Source organism: Podarcis raffonei, chromosome 9, assembly GCF_027172205.1.
Source record: "Podarcis raffonei isolate rPodRaf1 chromosome 9, rPodRaf1.pri, whole genome shotgun sequence".
NCBI classification, from domain to species: Eukaryota; Metazoa; Chordata; class Lepidosauria; order Squamata; family Lacertidae; genus Podarcis; species Podarcis raffonei.
The window spans coordinates 22,715,117-22,734,781 of NC_070610.1; the positions used below are offsets into that span (position 1 = coordinate 22,715,117).

Sequence of the window (19,665 nt, forward strand, 5' to 3'; positions counted from 1 at the left end):
CCACAGAGGAGGGGGTGGAATTTGGTCCCTTCCACAGTGGGGACCTTTTTGGGTAAGAAGTAGCCCCTTCCATCTTCTGGGTGGAGCAAACACTTATTTAACATACACCTGGTTGCCCCAGGGATCTACCTTGTCCTTAGTGATTCCTACTCTAGAGTTGCTGCCCTGTATCCACTGAGGATGCCATGATCTCTGAGGAACAAACAACCTCCCAACTGTATTATTCCGACGGATGAGGAGGGTTTTGCCACACGTCCAATGGAGCTGTGTGTGGTAAAATATATGGTTCATGATCATCTGTTCATTATCTTTTGCATAATCAACAGATTCACACAGTAAAGCTTTTCCTGGTCGGTGCAACACCAGGCCACAAGAATAGGTGCACCTGGGGAGGAAGGGGTTGCATGTCTGAATCTCCCATCCATGGGGTGTGCGTGTGTGTGTTTCACATAGAAAACAAGCATGCCAGGGTAAAATGTTCCACCTGATATTCTCCCCGCCATGATTGCTTTCTCTATGCAGGGAGTATGGCGAAGGGTTGCATTCAAGCTAGGAAATTTCTTACTGCAGTGGGAAGTGGTATAGGCTCGACAATCTTGATTCTGCTTATGGTATAAAATGGCGCCAGCAATTAAGTTAGTTTAAGTGAACTGAGGCTGGATGCTACTTTGCCCAGACTCTTTTGCAAAGCAGAAATGAGCAGGGCATCCTCTTTTTTTGCACACATTCTGACTTATTCAACTTACTCTGTATATTGTGTTTTTTATAACGTGATTTTAGGTTGTAGGCGCGCCGAGACCTGTGGGTGTCGGGCGGTATACAAATTTACTGTATTTTTTTGCTCTAAGACTCACTTTTTCCCTCCTAAAAAGTAAGGGGAAATGTGTGTGCATCTTTTGGAGCGAATGCAGGCTGCGCAGCTATCCCAGAAGCCAGAACGGCAAGAGGGATTGCTGCTTTCACTGCGCAGCGATCCCTCTTGTTGTTCTGGCTTCTGAGATTCAGAATATTTTTTTCTTGTTTTCCTCCTCCAAAAACTAGGTGCGTCTTATGGTCTGGTGCGTCTTATGGAGCGGAAAATACAGTATTTAATGACAAAAATGATAGGTCCCCCTTTGCAACCTTGCTTCTGTTTCACCCGAAACAGAGAGAGGCGCGAGAGAGCTCTGCACGAAGCGTACAAGAATGCCAGGTCACGCGAGGAAGCGGATAATATTCTCCAGCAGTACATCGAGAGGTTCACCATTAGCGAAGCTGTCCTTGAGCGCTTGGAGATGCCAAAAATTCTGGAGAGAAGCCATTCAGCGGAGCCAAATTCGTCGTCCCCACCCAAGGACCCTAACCCCCTGAGATACTTACGGCAACAATCGCTCCCCGCCCCCAAGTACACTGCCAAGGTAGAGGCAACCATCGCTCCCGCCGGCGGGTCAGAAGCCACCATCTCGACAGGCCGCACCTCTCCAAGCAAACCGTTTGTCTCGAAGGCTGTGCCTATGTTGACTGCCAAGCCTTACTCGCAGCCCAAAAGCACACAGCAGGTGTTGAGAACCTTTAAGGTAGGTTGCATTAGGTGAGTCAAAGGTAGCTCAGGAGAGTAGAAAGGGGAAGCTTTCAAGAATCCCGTTTCAAATATGACAAGGGTCTTCATCGTTATGTTTGCTGCTTTTGATTAAAGCAGATAAATGGACTGAAAATATTTTGGTAAATTGTGAGTCGTGCCCCAGTTGTATCAGTGAAACATGCTTTCCTTCAGAGCGGTTGTTAATATGCACATGTGTGTGGCTTTACTTGATGAGGGTTTTTATGTTTAAAATAAATTTTACTAGCGTTCATGAAGAGAAATGCAAAACTTAACCTCAAATGTATTTTTTTGTCCCACATTAACCTGAGTAAGTTAAAACATGATGAAAAAGATAAATAAGGGGGGGAGAGAGAGATAGAAAAGAGCTTTCAAGAGGAAATAGAAAAGATAAAACTTCAGAGATTAAAGATGAGGCTTCAGTGTCTGTTATACTCAGAGCAGACATGCTGAAATTAAGGAACATGGCTAATCTGGGTCCCTTAATTTCTAACTCTGAGTGGAAGTTAGTTAGATGCAAACTCAAATATTTCTTTAATCAGATTCCAGCCTTTAAGTATTTATATTTATTTCACCCCTCCTGTTTGCCCTTACAAGTCAAAACAGTAGACCCCTTCCCAGAACGCTTAAAACATGGGTAGGCAAACTAAGGCCCAGGGGCTGGATCCGGCCCAATCGCCACCTAAATCTGGCCCATGGACGGTCCAGAAACCAGTGTGTTTTTACACGAATGTGTCCTTTTATTTAAAATGCATCTCTGGGTTATTTGTGGGGCATAGGAATTCGTTCTTTTTTTTTCTTTCCAAAATATAGTCCGCCCCCCCCACAAGGTCTGAGGGACAGTGGACCGGCCCCCTGCTGAAAAAGTTTGCTGGCCCCTGGCTTAAAATGTAAATTTTACAAGAGGGGAAGACAACAGAGGAGAGAGCAGGGGAGGAAAGAGAGAATCAGAAGTACTTGGGAAAGAATAATCGCACGTGGAGTTGCACTAACTCAAATGGCTTGCATGCTGTTTCTGTAACACTGGCGGGAACAGCACCCTAAAAGTCTGCTTCACTGCGCCAGAAACACTGATGCCACAAACAGAATTTTCACTCCTTTCCGCTGAGAAATAATACACCTTGCCTTGGGGCCTCTCAGTTTTACGTTACCCACGTGGTTTTTGAAATTGTACCCTGCAGGTGGATGGAAAAGTCAGCATGAACAGAGAAGCTGTCAACGGAGTGGAAGAGGAACGAGAGAGAGAATGCACAACGTTAATATTTGCCCCTTCGCCAAGCCGATCGCCAAAGTCCAACAGTGCGGTGGACGGTTCCTCAGTGGAGGGGGAACAAAACAGCCGTAGCACCGAGCTTGTCCTAAAGCGGCTCATTGAGCACAGCAAAGACAGAGCGCAGACGGTAAGGACCGTGCCATCAGATTGGCCGTGCTTTGCAATGGGGGTGGACCCACTTTCAGTCTCTCTTTCACAGTGCATTTTAGGTGTCCTTCAAACCAATAGTGTGCCATCAGTGGACTAGGAACTAGGCTAGTCCCGTGAATGTTCCCAGTAAATTAGAGTAAAGGTAAAGGTAAAGGGACCCCTGACCATTGGGTCCAGTCGTGGCCAACTCTGGGGTTGCGACGCTATCTCGCTTTATTGGCCGAGGGAGCCGGCGTACAGCTTCCGGGTCATGTGGCCAGCATGACTAAGCCGCTTCTGGCGAACCAGAGCAGCACACGGAAACGCTGTTTACCTTCCCGCCAGAGCGGTACCTATTTATCTACTCGCACTTTGACGTGCTTTCGAACTGCTAGGTGGGCAGGAGCTGGGACCGAGCAATGGGAGCTCACCCCGTCGCGGGGATTCGAACCACTGACCTTCTGATCGGCAAGTCCTAGGCTCTGTGGTTTAACCCACAGCGCCACCTGCGTCCCTAGTAAATTAGAGTATTAAAGCATTAATGCCTGGCGCCTCCTTCCCAAAGGGAAGCTTCTGCCAAGCTTAAGGAGGGAGGCGAGGTCATGACATTACTCCCTCCATTGCCCCAGCAAGCTGGCTCCTCTGTCCCTGTTTCCCTGCAAAAAAAATCACTGCATGCCACTACTGTTTTGGCGGGGCAGGAGGAGGGTGGGTGTGGAGGACTCCCTGGTCCTGAATGGGGTAACTGTGCCTGTGAAGGACCAGGTGCACAGCCTGGGAGTCATTCTGGACTCACAGCTGTCCATGGAGGCACAGGTCAATTCTGTGTCCAGGGCAGCTGTTTACCAGCTCCCTCTGGTACGCAGGCTGAGACTCTACCTGCCCATGGACTGTCTCGCCAGAGTGGTGCATGCTCTAGTTATCTCTCGCTTGGGCTACTGCAATACGCTCTGTGTGGGGCTACCTTTGAAGGTGACCCAGAAACGACAACTAATCCAGACTGTGGCAGCTAGACTGGTGACTGGGAGCAGCCGCCAAGACCACATAACTCCGGTCTTGAAAGACCTACATTGGCTCCCAGTACGTTTCCGATCACAATTCAAAGTGTTGGTGCTGACCTTTAAAGCCCTAAACGGCCTCGGTCCAGTATACCTGAAGGAGCGTCTCCACCTCCATCGTTCTGCCTGGATACTGAGGTCCAGCGCCGAGGGCCTTCTGGCGGTTCCCTCGCTACAAGAAGCCAAGTTACAGGGAACAAGGCAGAGGGCCTTCTTGGTAGTGGCACCCTCCCTGTGGAACGCACTCCCACCAGATGTCAAAGAGAAAAATAACTACCAAACCTTTAGAAGACATCTGAAGGCAGCCCTGTTTAGGGAAACTTTGAATGTTTAATAGGTTATTGTACTTTAGTGTTCTGTTGGAAGCCGCCCAGAGTGGCTGGGGAAACCCAACCAGGTGGGCGGGGTATAAATAATAAATTATTATTATTATTACTACTACTACTACTACTACTACTACTACTACTACTACTACTTTAAATGCTTCCCCAGACACATGGCAGCTTATTTGTCAGCAGATCCCACCAGCTGGGCCATATCCAACACCACAGTTCTGGTGATGCAACAGACTTACATGCACACAGTGCAAGGAACCCTCAAATTCAGCTCCGGGAACTGGGCAACCCTTACAGAGCAGATTTGGGGAGCCCACAGGGAGAATAGGAGACCCAATGTTAATTACTCGGAATGGGCCAGCAACTTAGGTCTTTTACGTGGGATGTCGATTTGGGGGGGGGGAGAGCCTCTTTTCACATGGGTTAGATCATTTTTGAGATTTAAAAAGTAATAGTTTGTATGGCACTTACATTTTAATTGTATTGCATCCTTGGTTTTTGTAAGATGCTCTTGGGAACTTGGTTGAGGGATAGGGTATATATATTTTTTTAACAAGGAAATAAAATTAGTGTAATTAAGGTCGTTTAGATGGAACCCCGTTCTACATGAGAGCCATTCACAGGGAAGTCTGCTTACCTTAAATGGCTGGCCACTGTACGGGCCCTGCGATGATCCAGTGAAGGGGCAAGGGTTTGGCTGCCTACCTGCCAGCGAATGGCCAATCTGGTGGGCTTTGTATAGGCCTCCTCTTAGGGGCTGGTTCGGCCAGCCAATCAGCGCTGTCTGGTCCTTCACGTAGATGGGATAAATTGCAGCCTGAGTCGGCGGTCCTTGCTAGCCTCTTGCAAGATGAACAGAACTATGTTTGTTTTGTTTTGTAAAGGCCAAATTAAAAGAATGGTTTCAAATTTTCTTCAAACGAACCAGAGTAAAGGGTAACCATAGTTTGTAATTTCATACAAAACGACAGACCATGGAGAAGCAAAGGCTTCCAAACTTCTCTTTCCAGTCACACAGGTGGAAGAGAGGAAAGGGGTATACAATATGCAAGCCCAGGGCTTACTGTGGATCACAAGGGCTCAATTGCATTGCACTCAGTTGCAGTTTAGTGTGGCATGGAAGCATGGCCAATATAAAAGTTTGGAATATTGTTCTGTGATGGAAAACCAAACAAAAAGTTTGATGTTTTCTTCATTCCCATTTGCATGTTGTTATTGCTGTTCGGGTCAATAACCATCGCTGCGAATCAGTCTAATTCAAGCCAGTGTGTAACTGCTCTAAAATACGTGACTTAATTAACATCCCGGCCACTCTGAATTGGAGGAGCAAATTATGCTGTTGCATGAGGAAAAACACAAAAGTTTGTATTTGTTCTGACTGTGGATCGACAGTAATATAAATGTTCTCTGCAGGGCGTCTTGACGGAAGAAGCTAAATCAATCAACCAAAACGAGAAAACTGATTCAGAAATACTGTCTCCAGGTTTGTTGCTTTAAGGAATATTATACTGTATGGGGTTTTTGTCTATACACATACATGAACAGTGCCCTCTAGAGGTTTTGTGAAAGAAAGCTAACTTGTAATTAAGCAGTTTACAGCAGTGAACATCGTGTTTGTTTCCGCCTGGGTTTTAAAAGGCTTTTGATGGGTTATGATGTTGCATGGAAAATAACTTGGAAAGTATATAATGCATAAAACTTGATTTAAAAAACCCCACATTACTTTCAACAGCAGGTCAACAGTATGATGCCCTCCAGGTATCATAGAAGTACCATAGAACGGTCGAGTTGGAAGGGACCACGAGGATCATCTAGTCCAACCCCCTGCAATGCAGGAAGATTTTGCCCAATGTGGAGCTTGAACCCACGACCCTAAAATTAAGAGTGAGGGGAAATAGGAACGAAATTTAAATTAGTTATTAGCTTTTTAATTATTAAAGCTATGTATGTGTGGATAATAGGGACGCGGGTGGCGCTGTGGGTAAAACCTCAGCCCCTAGGACTTGCTGATCGCGTGGTCGGCGGTTCGAATCCCCGCGGCGGGGTGAGCTCCCGTCGTTCGGTCCCAGCTCCTGCCCACCTAGCAGTTCGAAAGCACCCTTAAGTGCAAGTAGATAAATAGGTACCGCTTTATAGCGGGAAGGTAAACGGGGTTTCCGTGTGCTGCGCTGGTGCAGGCTCGCCAGAGCAGCTTCATCACGCTGGCCACGTGACCCGGAAGTGTTCTCGGACAGCGCTGGCCCCCGGCCTCTTAAGCAAGATGGGCGCGCAACCCCAGAGTCGGACACGACTGGCCCGTATGGGCAGGGGTATCTTTACCTTTACCTTTATGTGTGGATAAATCAGTAAATTTTGAAGGAAGAGGCATGCAATATTTTGTTTTTATCCTTTGCAGGTATGTTTTGTAGTGGGAACCATCTTAAGAGAGGCATTCCTTTCTATGTGAAAGCAGGTGGAATGCCTCCTTTTAGATGCTGCTGATCATCTGCAAAAGTATTTATATTAAAGTAATACTGAATCTTTTGAGTGTATTGTCTGATAGTTTGGGGCATCACTTTAGTCAACTTCATATTTCTAACCAGTGCTTTTTTTCTGGGGGGGACATACCCCTAAAACTTTTGTGCCTCATTGAGGGACAGTATTTCAGTATGAGGAGGAAAATGAGAGTACCCCTAAACATTTTCTTTAGGAAAAAAAGCAGTGTTTCTAGCTGGCTGAAAGTTGTGGCCCTGTTTATTCTTTCTGCTTTCTAGAAATAGTGGCCATTGTCTACCTTGGATTTTTCTTCTTCTCTGTGTCTACACACACACACACACACACACTCTTATACACACTTAGACATATGACATGCAACAATTACATGAAATGAGAATTAAAACAAAGCAACAGTATATGCTCAGATAAACGTTTCTGAATGTTTTCTGTGTGTCTTTTTATTGGATAACATTTTCAACGTTCTTGACATGAGGCTGCACTTCTCTTTCTTATTTAATCGTCCTGATTGATTTTTTTTGGTTTGCTTTTCCCTTGTTCCCCCAATCCTTCTTCAGACCACAAAGAATTCAGCAGCACAACCGTTTCCCGTGCCAGCCCTACTGTGGCCATGGCGGAGTTCTCTTCCGTCACAAACTCTTCCCTCAGTAATCATCGCAAGGAAATGGGCTCAAATGAGGAGCCGAAGAAACTTGAAAGGGGGCAACTGAAGGATGTAGAAGCACCAGTTATCCAGAAGGTAGCGTGATGCACTAAAACGTACAGTTGAGGATGATTCTAGACATGAGGCTTAATGCATTGGTTAAAAACTACATCATGGTATTCTTTTCTATCAGATAACAGGAATGAGGGAGCTGGTTTTCACTGGGAGGGTCAATTCTTCTGTCCACTGCCATAATCCCAATAAAAATCCCTCCTCCTGCACTCTGCTATTAGTCTGAAAAATTCTTCTTCTTTTCTGTGCTAATAACATCCCAAGGATGGTTTTCATCAAGATGAGAACAGCAGACCAAGCAGCGCTGCCCCTTCAGTTTCACTGCCCTTCAACAATACAAATGAGGGAAACTTTCCCTTGCCACACACTGCAATAAGAATAAGAATAAGAATAATATCCCACCCATCTGGCTGGATGGCTGCAGCCACTCTGGGCAGCTTCCAACACATATTAAAAACCTAATAAAATGTCAAACTTTAAAAACTTCCTGATAAAGGGCTGCCTTCAGGTGTCTTCTAAAAGTTGTGTAGTTCTCCTTGACACCTGATGGGAGGGTGTTGCACAGGGAGGGCACCACTGCTGAGAAAGGCCCTCTGCCTGGTTCCCTGTAACTCCACTTCTCTCAGTGAGGGAACGGCCAGAAGGTCCTTGATGCTGGACCTCAGTGTCCGGGCTGAAGGATGGAGGTGGAGACGCTCTTTCAGGTATACTGGGCCGAGGCCATTTTGGGCTTTAAAGGTCAGCACCAACACTTTGAATTGTGCTTGGAAACGTACTGGGAGCCAGTGTAGATCCTACGACTGGTGTTATATGGTCCCGGTGGCCACTCCCAGTCACCAGTCTAGCTGCCGCTAGAGAACAGGGCCCATACGTAGCTATTATTAATTTTTTTGAGAGTACAGAATAGTTCCTAATGACACATTTTGCGTCTTGTCTAGACCAGCAAAATGCAAGATACACAGCTGGTTTTCGTTTTGCATTTCCACCATGTGAAGATGGAATGTGCTCCTCTTTCCCACAAGGAGATGTGTACCCTCATGGGAAAGAGTTCACACAAAAGGGAAAGAAGAGTTTTCTGTTAGTCAGTTCTAGCTTGCAAATAGATTTAGAAGATTAAAAAGCAAGCTTCATTTATGCATCTGCAGAGCTGGGAATTTAGTCTAATATATTCCTGTTCGGACAAATGTAGGACTGTAACTACACAGGAAGGAGGTGATAAGCGAAAATGCATTGTGAATCATGTCAGCCAGTGCAAATAAACAAGCAAAAAATAAATAAATGTTTAGATGTCCTCATTTGTTTTCATAAACAAATTAAAGCAATTATATTCAGACAAGCTGTTTTGTGATTTCCATGTGTCTGTCTTTAGGACTTTCAGCCACTTCAGTGCATCTGTTTGGTTAGAAAAAGCAGACCATATATTCTGTAATAAATAAATGCAAGTTAGGCAGAATATCCTGCTTACCTTATACAGCCTAGACTGTTTAATTAGTGCAGCTAAGAAATCCATCGATAGGCAGTGCTAACAAGGAGGGTCTATATTTTGTATTCTATTTTGTTGTCTTAGAACTGATTCTAGTCTTCAAAAATTGGCCTAGGTAGAGACTTTGGAAGCCCCTGTGCAAGATGGAGGAATCATATTTCCACTTTTGAAGATAATCCCCGAGAGGAGCCAAGTGGTTTTGCAGAATTCTGCCCCACAAGGTAAACGAAACAGGAAGTGGGGAGGAAGAATTAGGGGTGTAGTCTCAGTGCATCCTTGAACATTTGATTTGCCAGAGGGGTAGAGGACAAATCTGTAACATCATACTTTTGCTTTTAAAAAAAAAATACAAGTTATGGCAGGTCTTTTGACCACACACACAACCTCTTCATTCCCCTCTCCATGTCAGGAGCAAACGAACCAGGAAGTCTTCCGTTAACCACAGTTTTATTTTTCATCCAAACTGGGGGAACCATGGTTTACAGTTTCAGAACAAGCCAGGATCACAAGACAAGTTTTGAAGTTGGCTTGTTCTAAAACTCTTTACGATAATTTCTGAGTTTGAGGGGGGAAACTACAGTTAACTGAGGACTTCTTGGTTGGTTCACTTGCTTGCTGGCTTTCATGAAGAAAGGAGTTGGTGTTCCAAGTAGAATTCTCCCATGGTTGGCAATGGCAGAATAAAGCTGAATCACAATGGGACTGTGATCTTTCAGCAGCCTGGAGGCACTGAACCAACTTCACCCTTGCTCTGGTATTCTTAACCTCTATTCAGAAGCAGAACAGGCAGCCAGAAGTGTGAGGACTGTCCCTGAAAAAGGCTGATACCTTTTCCTAGGACCGTTCCTTCACTGACAGCAGGCAGGTGTGAGGAGGAGACTTCTGTAGACTGAAGTACTGGGCGAACAGGGACTGTAGAGTGCCTTCAGACCCTCAACAAGAAGCACCATGGAAACCTTTTGTTTATTTATTATTTCTTCAGTCTTCATTCTGCCCCTTCCTTTTCTCCCATCATTCTGGGCCTAAGACGGGCTACGAAATATAAGTAAAGCAGCCAAATTGCAATCAAAACAATCATGAGAGTAACATATCAAGGATACATGTTGCACCTAGGACAGTATTAGTTTTGCCATTTTCTAGTTGCTTTCAAACATGGAATCATGGAGTTGTCGAGTTGTCAGGGACCCTGAGGGTCATCGAGTCCAACCCCCTGCAATGCAGGAGTCTCAAATACATGACAGGTGTGTCAGGAGTTGAGCCTGCACTCGAGTAGGGGCATCCAGCCTCTGCTTAATAACCTCCAAGGAAGGAGAGTCCACCTCCTCTCATGGGAGCCTATTCCACTGTCAAACAGCTCTTACAGTCTGAAGGTTATTCCTGATATTTAGTTGGAATCTCCTTTCCTGTGACTTGAAGCCATTGGTTCAGATTCTGGCCTCCAAGGTGGGAGAAAACAAGCTTGCTCCATCTTCCCTGGGACAGCCCTCGCTTGATCTCCATGGGAAGCTAGAACCAACCAGCCCACTTTCACAAGATTTGTTAATCATCTTCCTGAGTCTCTTGGCTGCTCTCTGGTCTCTGCTTTCCTTTCACAGTGTTGTGTCTTTTGTTTTGTTCTGTCCCGTCCCCCCCCCCCGGCCTGCCGTCCACTCTAGAGTCGCCCAACAGCCCCAGAGTTCCGCTTAAGGTTCGGAACTCCTGGCGGCGCTACCAATTTTTCTCACAGTCAGGTAAAGTGTCGGCCTCGGATGCGGCTGCCTGCCCTCTTGCTATGCCACATAGGTGTCTTCTAGAACGTGTCCAGAGCTGGTATCTCTGCCCATCCTCCTTGCTTTCGTAGAGAGTGCCTTTCCCAGTCGCGTAGTTGGCAAAGAGCTCGCCTTCGATGTATAACAGAGCATGCCACTATCTACTTTGTAAATTCGCTCCATAATACTGTGAAGCTGTCAAGATCAAAACCGTCTCACCAAAGATGGCAAGAGCTCTCTTGGTAACTGTGGCACTGGAGTGACACATTCCCTTCCCCACATGGCTCAGCATTGGGGGAAATAGAGCTTAGATAGCATGTGGCACTCAGATGTGGCCAAAAGCAGTAGCTGTTGGTAGCCAGCAGTAGCTTAGAACCTGAAGTTGACTTAATGCTGATGCTGTCCTTTCTCCATCTGCATAGAGGTTGGTGGAAGGTCTGTCTGTCTGCTTTCTCAGGGGGTTTCTCTCTCTAAAAAGTTGCAGATTGTTAAGGAAAGATTTGTAGACTCTTGATATCTTTTTCTGCATGGATTCATCCTAAAGAGGTCGGCGTCAGGAATTGGCAGAACTGGGCAACTGCTAAGCAGGCGACTTACCTCTGACCCTGAGCCCATTGGCCTTGCTATTCATCCCCCTTACTTGCTGTTGCTGTCACCTGTCCTCTCCAAGCTCAGTGAGTGACAGGATCACAGAGAAAGGGCACCTACCATATTTTTCGCTCTATAGGATGCACTAGACCATAAGACGCACCTAGTTTTAGAGGGGGAGAACAAGAAAAAAAAATTCTCTCCCTCTCTGCGCAGCTCTCCTTCAGCGAAGCGGCAGGAGAAAAGGAGCCCCTTCCATTTCCCCTCCCGCTTCGCTGAAGAGGCGCAGCGCAGAGAGGGAAAGCTGCGCAGCGCCTCTCCAGTTGTGAAAGCAACGCGAAGCCTCTGGATGCAGCGGGAGCTCCCGCTGTGCTCCAGAGGCTCCGGGCAGCTATCCCTGAAGCCTGGAGAGCAAGAGGGGTCGGTGCGCACAGCGAAAGCAACGCTGAAGCCATGGAGCCTGCATTTGCTCCATAAGACGCACACACATTTCCCCTTAATTTTTGGAGGGGAAAAAGTGTGTTTTATAGAGTGAAAAATACGGTATTCTGCAGCACATTGGGCCTGGGGCAAATAGGGATAGATGGATCAGTCGGTTTCCAGCCTGTGCCAGTTTCTCATGAGTTCATTCACACCTTTGTTCTTTTGCATTTCTCCATCAATATGCACATTTAGAAAGAGAGGGGAAACTTGCACAAAGAATCACACTTTTTTGGTATGTCAGTTACCCCAAAATGCTGATTTTTAAATGTACTTCAGCATGTGTCTTGAGCTCAGAGTTGCATTTCAAATTTTGGAGAAGTGTGAAAACTGAAGACCTGCTTAATAGTGTAAAAAGGTAAAGGTAAAGGTACCCCTGCCCGTACGGGCCAGTCTTGACAGACTCTGGGGTTGTGCGCCCATCTCACTCAAGAGGCCGGGGGCCAGCGCTGTCCGGAGACACTTCCGGGTCACGTGGCCAGCGTGACAAAGCTGCATCTGGCGAGCCAGCGCAGCACACGGAACGCCGTTTACCTTCCCACTGGTAAGCGGTCCCTATTTATCTACTTGCACCCGGGGGTGCTTTCGAACTGCTAGGTTGGCAGGCGCTGGGACCGAGCAGCGGGAGCGCACCCCGCTGCGGGGATTCGAACCGCCGACCTTTTGATCGGCAAGCCCTAGGCACTGAGGCTTTTACCCACAGCGCCACCCGCGTCCCTGCTTAATAGTGTAGGCAGTGTGAAATCTTAAGCATCCCTAAGAGGGAGAGGGCAAGGGGGGGGGGGAGAGAGCTGCAAGGAAGCAAAAGCCCATTCAGGGAGATGAGGACACCTTGCCCAAGAACCTGCCAAAATCTGAGGTTAATGGCTGCAGTTTTAACTTGTCCGTTTTAAATTGATAGCTTTGGAAACCCTTTCAAGGTTGGAGGGCAGGGTGTAAAAATACATGCAAATAAATGATGCCTCTCATTTGAAAAATAAGCTTACGTTTTGGCATTTTTAATTGCAATTGTTCTTCTCTCCATGCAGCTGGCACTGAGAACAGTGACAAATCAAATGTAAGTTCTGGGGGTTTTTTTCTCTTGTGAAAAGTATCACCTGGGTTTTTTTATTTGTTCCCAGACTTAATTGTGAATTACTTATGTGGCTGGCTTTCCCAAGCCTTAAATCAATTAATTTATTTTCAGCATTTTTCTTCCGTTCTGTGTGCCTAGAAACCACAACATTTGGAATGTGTCAGATCAAAAGAAGAAAACCAAGAAGTCGAATGCTTTCTCCAGCCCTAATTAGAACACAGTTTTTAAAAATATTGTTGATGGCCAAACTACATGTGGCACTCAGTGCATCTTTCCATTTAATAAGCAATTGTTTTAAAAACGCAGATAGGATCAGTGGGAATTAATGGGATCAGGGCATTGTCACCGGTGGGGCATTCTCACAATACCACCTTCTGAGGAGGAATTTTCCACAAGAACACAGCAAGGGAGCAAAGGATTATATTTCCGCCTCCATGCCTGTTCTCACCCTATTATCAGCTGCTGTTTACATTTTTAAAAATCTGCACACTAAATGCAAAGGTGCATTTGTATCGATTGGTCCCAGCACTCCTCTGTTGACATAGACATATATGGGTCCAGATCTTGAACAATGACAATGGGGCTAGTGGAAATTGCATTCTGGGCATATTTGTCCCCACGCTGGTTGCGCACGCAGAAGCCAACTTCCATAGGTAGAACTTTTCTTGTCCCTTACTGGATAGAGATGATGCGTATGTGTGAATATATTTGAGGGGTTTCCCCTCCCCTCGAATTTTCGCCATCTCCCTATAGTCCAGTAATTTCAAAGTCCACTCCTCTACCGTTGGTACAGTGGAACCTCGGTTTTCAAGCATGTCAGAAGCTGAATGATTCAGAACCCGAATACCAAAAACCCGGAAGTGAATGCTTCCGTTTTCGAACGCGCCTTGGAACGCGCCTTGGAACCTTGGCTTCCAAGGTGCATTTCTCCATTTTCTCAATGGAATTGCCGACCTCCCATTGCGCCTCGATTGTCAAACGTTTCAGAAGTCAAATTGTCTTCCAGAACAGATTGCGTTTGACAACTGAGGTACCACTGCACTTCTTTCCATTTCTGTGGGCACAGAATTCTGGATGCGGCCATGGCGTACATAAACAATTTAACCAACTTTTGGGGGACCTCTGTTCCTATTATTCCCAAAGAAAATGCTTCAGGCTTTTTTGGTCTCTGTGTGTCTATTTTAAACATCTTCAGAATATATTTGGGTGTGGGTGTGTGTTTTAAAGTAATAAACGTTGAAAGCAGCATGGAACTTCTTGTTTTCTGATATGTATTCCTAGCCTTTGACGGGATCAATCAACTTTATTTCAGCGCTTTGGTTGCTGGTCTTGGGACCCAGAGGAGGAGCGTAAGCGACAAGAACGATGGCAGCATGAACAGGAACGTGTACTTCAGGTACCTCCCATCCTTATTTGTTTATTACATTTGTATCCCACCTGGTTTTCGAGGACTGTCGTGGCTTCTGAAATTTCTCCCAAGTATACCTTTCCATAGTTGAGAAGTTTTCCTTAAAACTTGAGCCACATGTCCTTATTATTCACATAATCCTTTGACTCCCCATTCATCTAGCCTGACTGGCTCCCAGATTTTTCCATGAAAGAGAAAAGCATACAAAACTCTCAGCAGAAGTGCAACATAGTGGTGTTGATGATATGCATTTTAATGATACACATTTTAAAGGGCTAGGCATAGGGATGTTGGGAAGTGAATACGATTTGAAGGGTTCCTTTTTTAATTCAGAAAATGGGTATTCATTGAGAATGGGTACAATTTTTAGAAAATAATTCCACTCTAGAACAATCAACTACTTGGCTAGTTGTCATCTTCTCCACTTAAGACCTTTATACATTGTCTGTTTATCTTATAAGCAGACATAGTTCTTCATCTTTCATTAAAATTTTACTGGCAGCAGTTTATCCTGATTAGATTACTGCCAAAGTCAATATATCTATGAACCTCAGTTAAACTCGGATGCAAACCTAGCCAAATGAAAATGTATATCCCATGTTTCCAAGTACAGTGGATTTTTTTGTTAGTTCTCCCTCCCTCCCTCCCTCCCTCCCTCCCTCCCTCCCTCCCTCCCTCCCTCCCTCCTCCTTTGTCTTCTGTTTTATGGCTGAGAATGGATTTTGTTTCAGATAGCAATCAAAATATGTTCACCTGCTAATCAAACATGTCATAGCCATGCTGCCTTATGATTTGAGATGAATATAAAATTGAAGGTTGGACCAGGGACTGAAAATATATTATCTAGCTTAGGGAGATTTCATTTTTTTAATTTTAGTGGGTATTTCTAAAAGTTAGCTGATTTTCCTTACAGCACTGAGTCTTATCCTTTGCCCACACCAAAAGATCTCATAGAACTATAGCTGATGTTATAGTCATTGGAGGAGGCACTAAAACTTTGTGAAAAGTAAAGCAGAATGTTTCAGCTTTTTCATACCTGAATGCCATCTTTATCACCCACTATTGCATCTATACTAGCACCCTCATACCCACAGTTTCTTGGGAATTCTAAGAAACAATGAAACAAAAAAAACAGTGCAGTTTTGAAATCAGCCCTTAAAATCAGTGCAATTTTGAAAGGTTCAGTCCACCATCTTGATTCCAAATAGTAGCCCATTTTATCCAAACATAGACAAAAACCTGCTATGTGATCTCAGGAACCATCACGTAAAATTTGTTTACAATACCGTAAGAGATGTCCGAATGCACAGCAAACAGACAAGCAACTTTCTGAAACAAATAGTCAATGTTCACCCTGTATATCCTTCGCCTTCTCTGTTCTTCCCTGTATCAGTTTTTCTGCTTCCTCCCTTTTCCATGTTTCTTTTTCCTCAGTGCATAAGTCAATAAACTTCGTCCCTCGTTATGCCATTGCAGTGTATTTTCCCCAACTCCCATTCCACATCCTGTAACGCAGGCAAATGAAATGTCAAACACTGAACCAGGCATTATAGAAGAGGAAGGGTAGCGACTCCTGAGGGGGGGGGGGTTTATGTTAAATTTTAAGGTTTTTCAAATATCATTTTTATTGCTGTTTCGTTCTGAAGGAATCCTCGATTCTAGCGAGTCTTGCTTCTTCTTCTTTTACTGATCAAAGAGCAGTTGCATTTCCAAATCAATATTCATTTGGAGCTCTTCTTTGGACCCAGTTGAGGAAACAATTTCCCTCCTCCCGTAATTCCCGAGTTAACAGCTTGTGTTGGAACTCTCTGCAGGAAAGGTATCAGAAAGAGCAGGACAAGTTGAAAGAAGAATGGGAAAAGGCTCAAAAGGAAGTTGAAGAGGAGGAGCGGAAATACTATGAGGAGGTACGAAGGCAGAGACACAGCTTTGATGTGGCTGTACCTTTATCATGGTGGCTGTAATACAGTGTTTAATTTGCCTTGTCCTTGGGTTGGGTTGTTTTTTGGTGTGTGTTTTTTGCCAGAATCATGGGGTCCTCAGAAGTCAGCTAGTCTTAACTCCTTGCTTAGAGCAGGATCTGCAATACAGGATGCAACTAGAGCGTCCCTGGCAGATGGCTGCCCCTAGCCTCTCCAGAAAAGGAGAGCCTACCATTCCTGAGTGTGGGAGAGCAGCCAAGTACAACATTTTCCTGTTGCCTAGAAGGGACACACAGGGGAATGTGGCTCCAGACAGGAAGGACTTCCTGTCATACCAGCTCTGGAGCTTCCTCCCCCTGTGTGTGACCAGGTAGATGGGTGTGACCCTAGCTGACCAGATAAAAAGGTTGGCTATGCAACCATCTCTCTCTTGGATTGTCACTCTGCTGGCTCTCAGCCAGCACATGGATCAACCTTCACATAGGATGGAGCCCATAAGCAGAAATCATCAACTTGCTTCCAATAAGTTGAAAAGGGAATGTGCTCTGCTGTTCGCTCACTAGCGTGAGTGAGGAGGGATAATATCAAAATACGATATATCCTCTCCTACCTTCCTCGACATTCCCACAGTGAGGCAGTCTGTTCCGCCGTTAAGCAGCTTTTCCTATTAAGAAGTTTATCCTACAGTTTAGCCGGCACCTACTTCTCTGCAGTTTTCCAGCCATTGGTTCTAGTCCAGCTCTTTAGCTGCCCCCCTCCCCCATCCGCTCACCAAACCTTCTTTTTCCCAAGCTAAATATACTGAACTCTTTCAGCGGTTCCTCACAGGAAATGGTTTCTGAACTGCTCATCTTCCTGGTCACCCTCTTCCTAGACACACTTCAGTTGGCCAATGTCCTCCTTCAAATGTGACCCCAGAACTGGCCACATAGCTCCACTTGCAGCCTGACCAGCACGGAATTTAGCAGAACTATGACTTCTTATGATCTGGGCAGTAGCTTTTTTAAAAAAGCAGCGTCATTTATTTCCAAACCGGGTTTGTTGCCAGAGTCTCGCTCTTTTCAGGTGCGTTTCAGTCACATACGGACAGGTTGTTCAGTTAAGAGTTGACTGGGAGGTTTTGCGCAATGACCCCACTTCCCCGTAAGATCGGATTTTTTGCAATAAGGAAAGTGCACTGGGAAGTGTGGGGTTTCAGCACTGTATCATCCAGTCTCCTTGCAAACACATCAGAATGAATCCCCTTACCTTACTTGTAAGCCTCCCAAAGGCATTAGATTGGCTGCTATGAGAAGCAAAATGCTGGGCTATGAGATGGTATATGTACCTTTGTTATCCATGGAAATTCTCAGTAGCAACAATTTAAAATAAATAAATAAATGAATGAATGCTGGGCTATGATGGTGTCAGATGGCAAGGGTGGCTGATCACGAGTAACCAGGCAGGACTCTGACCTGCCTTTTACAGGTTTTATTTAGGTGCAAACTATTTACAGTGCAGAACCCCAAAGTTCATGTCTGCCTCAATCACTAACAGAATTCGGGAGTGCCTGTTTCCTGGACCTCCTCCAGCGTAAAAGCCTCGTTATGCCCAGCCTTTTCCTTCACTCTTTGCGCTTTAGACTTCTGCGCAGGGTGGACGATGGAGGGGGCGTGCTTCCCTCCTGGTCGGCTTTGCCAGAAGTGGTGCTGAGGCTCCCACCAGCATCCTCTGGTCCTTTCACCTCTTCCCCACTGGAGGTGGGGATTTTCTCATCACTGGAAGAGGAACTGCTTCTCAAGATTTTTGGAGGCTCCCTGTAACACAACTGCCCCTCTGTTTCCCGCCCCTATTCTGATGACAGTTCCCTGACAGATGGGATCCAGTCAGGGGAGTTACATCCTTTGTTTTTCGGCCCAATTTTATTTTATTACATTTATTATTAAAACACATTATTTTATAACATGTTCATTGACATCTGACTTCCAGCCCCTTCCCTGTAACTCTTCCCTGCATTCCATTCCTCCCCGGGGAAAAATCGGGAAAGGGCACATTTGAGTCTTCTATCGCCTGGTTCCTAATGATGCAGCTGGGTTTTGTTGCCAAACTTTCACCATTTCGTTCTTTCGACATCCTTGCCTCTCCTTTAGGAACGCAAGATCATTGAGGACACTGTGGTACCATTCACAGTCACTTCGAGCTCTGCGGAACCCTTGTCCACGTCTTCCTCTGTGACGGATGGAAATGGGACTGTGGTGAGTTTGCTGGTGAAATGAGGGGGGAAATATGGGATGACAAAAAAAGGAGTCAGATCGGGGTGGGTGGGTGTCATCTCTGCGTCATCCAAACTCCGCCAAGCGCAGCAGTTCAGGGATCTGGTTGCAGTGTCTGCTTTGAAAGCAGCATTGAATTAAAATGACTTGGGATTTAGCCTTCTCTTCGTGGAAAGAATCTTTGGAAGGCTGAGGATGAATGTGCAATGGAAGAATTATATAGCTATGTCTGAAATGAGAAGCTGGCCAAACAAGTTCAGACATTGAAATAGCTGGACGTTGAGGGTGATTTGGTGGGGCAGTAGTGTGGCATTGTTCAATGGGTGAAATCAAATGAGACTATAACACTATGGCACAACTTGTTGGAGGTGAAGGGATAAAAAGTTTTAAATACACTTTTTTTTGCCATCTCTGTCAAATCCTGAAAGTATAATGTACTTTTAATTTTTTTAAAATAATCCCCCCCATTTTTTCTTTGTTAAATAAATAGGCTGTTCTTTTTTTAAAAAAAATCAGTGTCTTTATTTCTATTTTTTGTAGAATATGGTGGACGTGAGCTACTCTGAAGAGGAAGATAAGCAAAAGGAAGATAGAACTCGGAAGAATTTATTTTCTGAGCAAGATGGTGTTCCCTTTTCAAAAAGCAAAGAATGTGAACCATGGAAGGAGAATATGAGGTGTGTAAAAGAAATAACATTTCATGGGGTGTGCCTGCACAGGTGTTTCTTCCAAAAGAATATATGCATAAACCGCTTGAGCCATCTTCCCACTAGGGAAGGTACCGAAGTCTAATTTCAGATATGGAAGTTTTATTTTGGATATGACAGAGAAGCCTGGCAACAGGAAGCCTGTGATATGTGTCTTTGCCCAGTGTCACTGCCCTATCCTAAGATGCTCTGTGGACAGGTTGACACATACATGTTTGCCATTAGATAGAATAATAATAATAATAATAATAATAATAATAATAATAATAATAATTTATTTATACCCCACCCATCTGGCTGAGTTTCCCCAGCCATTCTGGGCAGCTCCCAACAGAATGTTAAAAACACAATACAGCATTAAACATTAAAAACTTCCCTAAGCAGGGATGCCTTCAGATGCCTTCTAAAAGTCAGATAGTT

General features: G+C 45.1%; 1 protein-coding gene across 2 annotated transcripts in view; it reads left to right on the top strand.

The window, feature by feature from the left end:
• LIMCH1 (LIM and calponin homology domains 1) overlaps positions 1–19,665 on the top strand; it is a 215,049-nt gene that overhangs the window by 179,634 nt on the left and 15,750 nt on the right. For both annotated transcript variants that reach the window (XM_053403907.1, XM_053403908.1), the window contains 10 exons: positions 1,148–1,556; positions 2,761–2,979; positions 5,788–5,857; positions 7,425–7,606; positions 9,181–9,286; positions 12,910–12,938; positions 14,269–14,352; positions 16,179–16,271; positions 18,416–18,520; positions 19,079–19,215. In XM_053403907.1, coding sequence (XP_053259882.1) covers positions 1,148–1,556; positions 2,761–2,979; positions 5,788–5,857; positions 7,425–7,606; positions 9,181–9,286; positions 12,910–12,938; positions 14,269–14,352; positions 16,179–16,271; positions 18,416–18,520; positions 19,079–19,215 — 1,434 coding nt within the window. The remainder of the gene's footprint in view (positions 1–1,147; positions 1,557–2,760; positions 2,980–5,787; positions 5,858–7,424; positions 7,607–9,180; positions 9,287–12,909; positions 12,939–14,268; positions 14,353–16,178; positions 16,272–18,415; positions 18,521–19,078; positions 19,216–19,665) is intronic.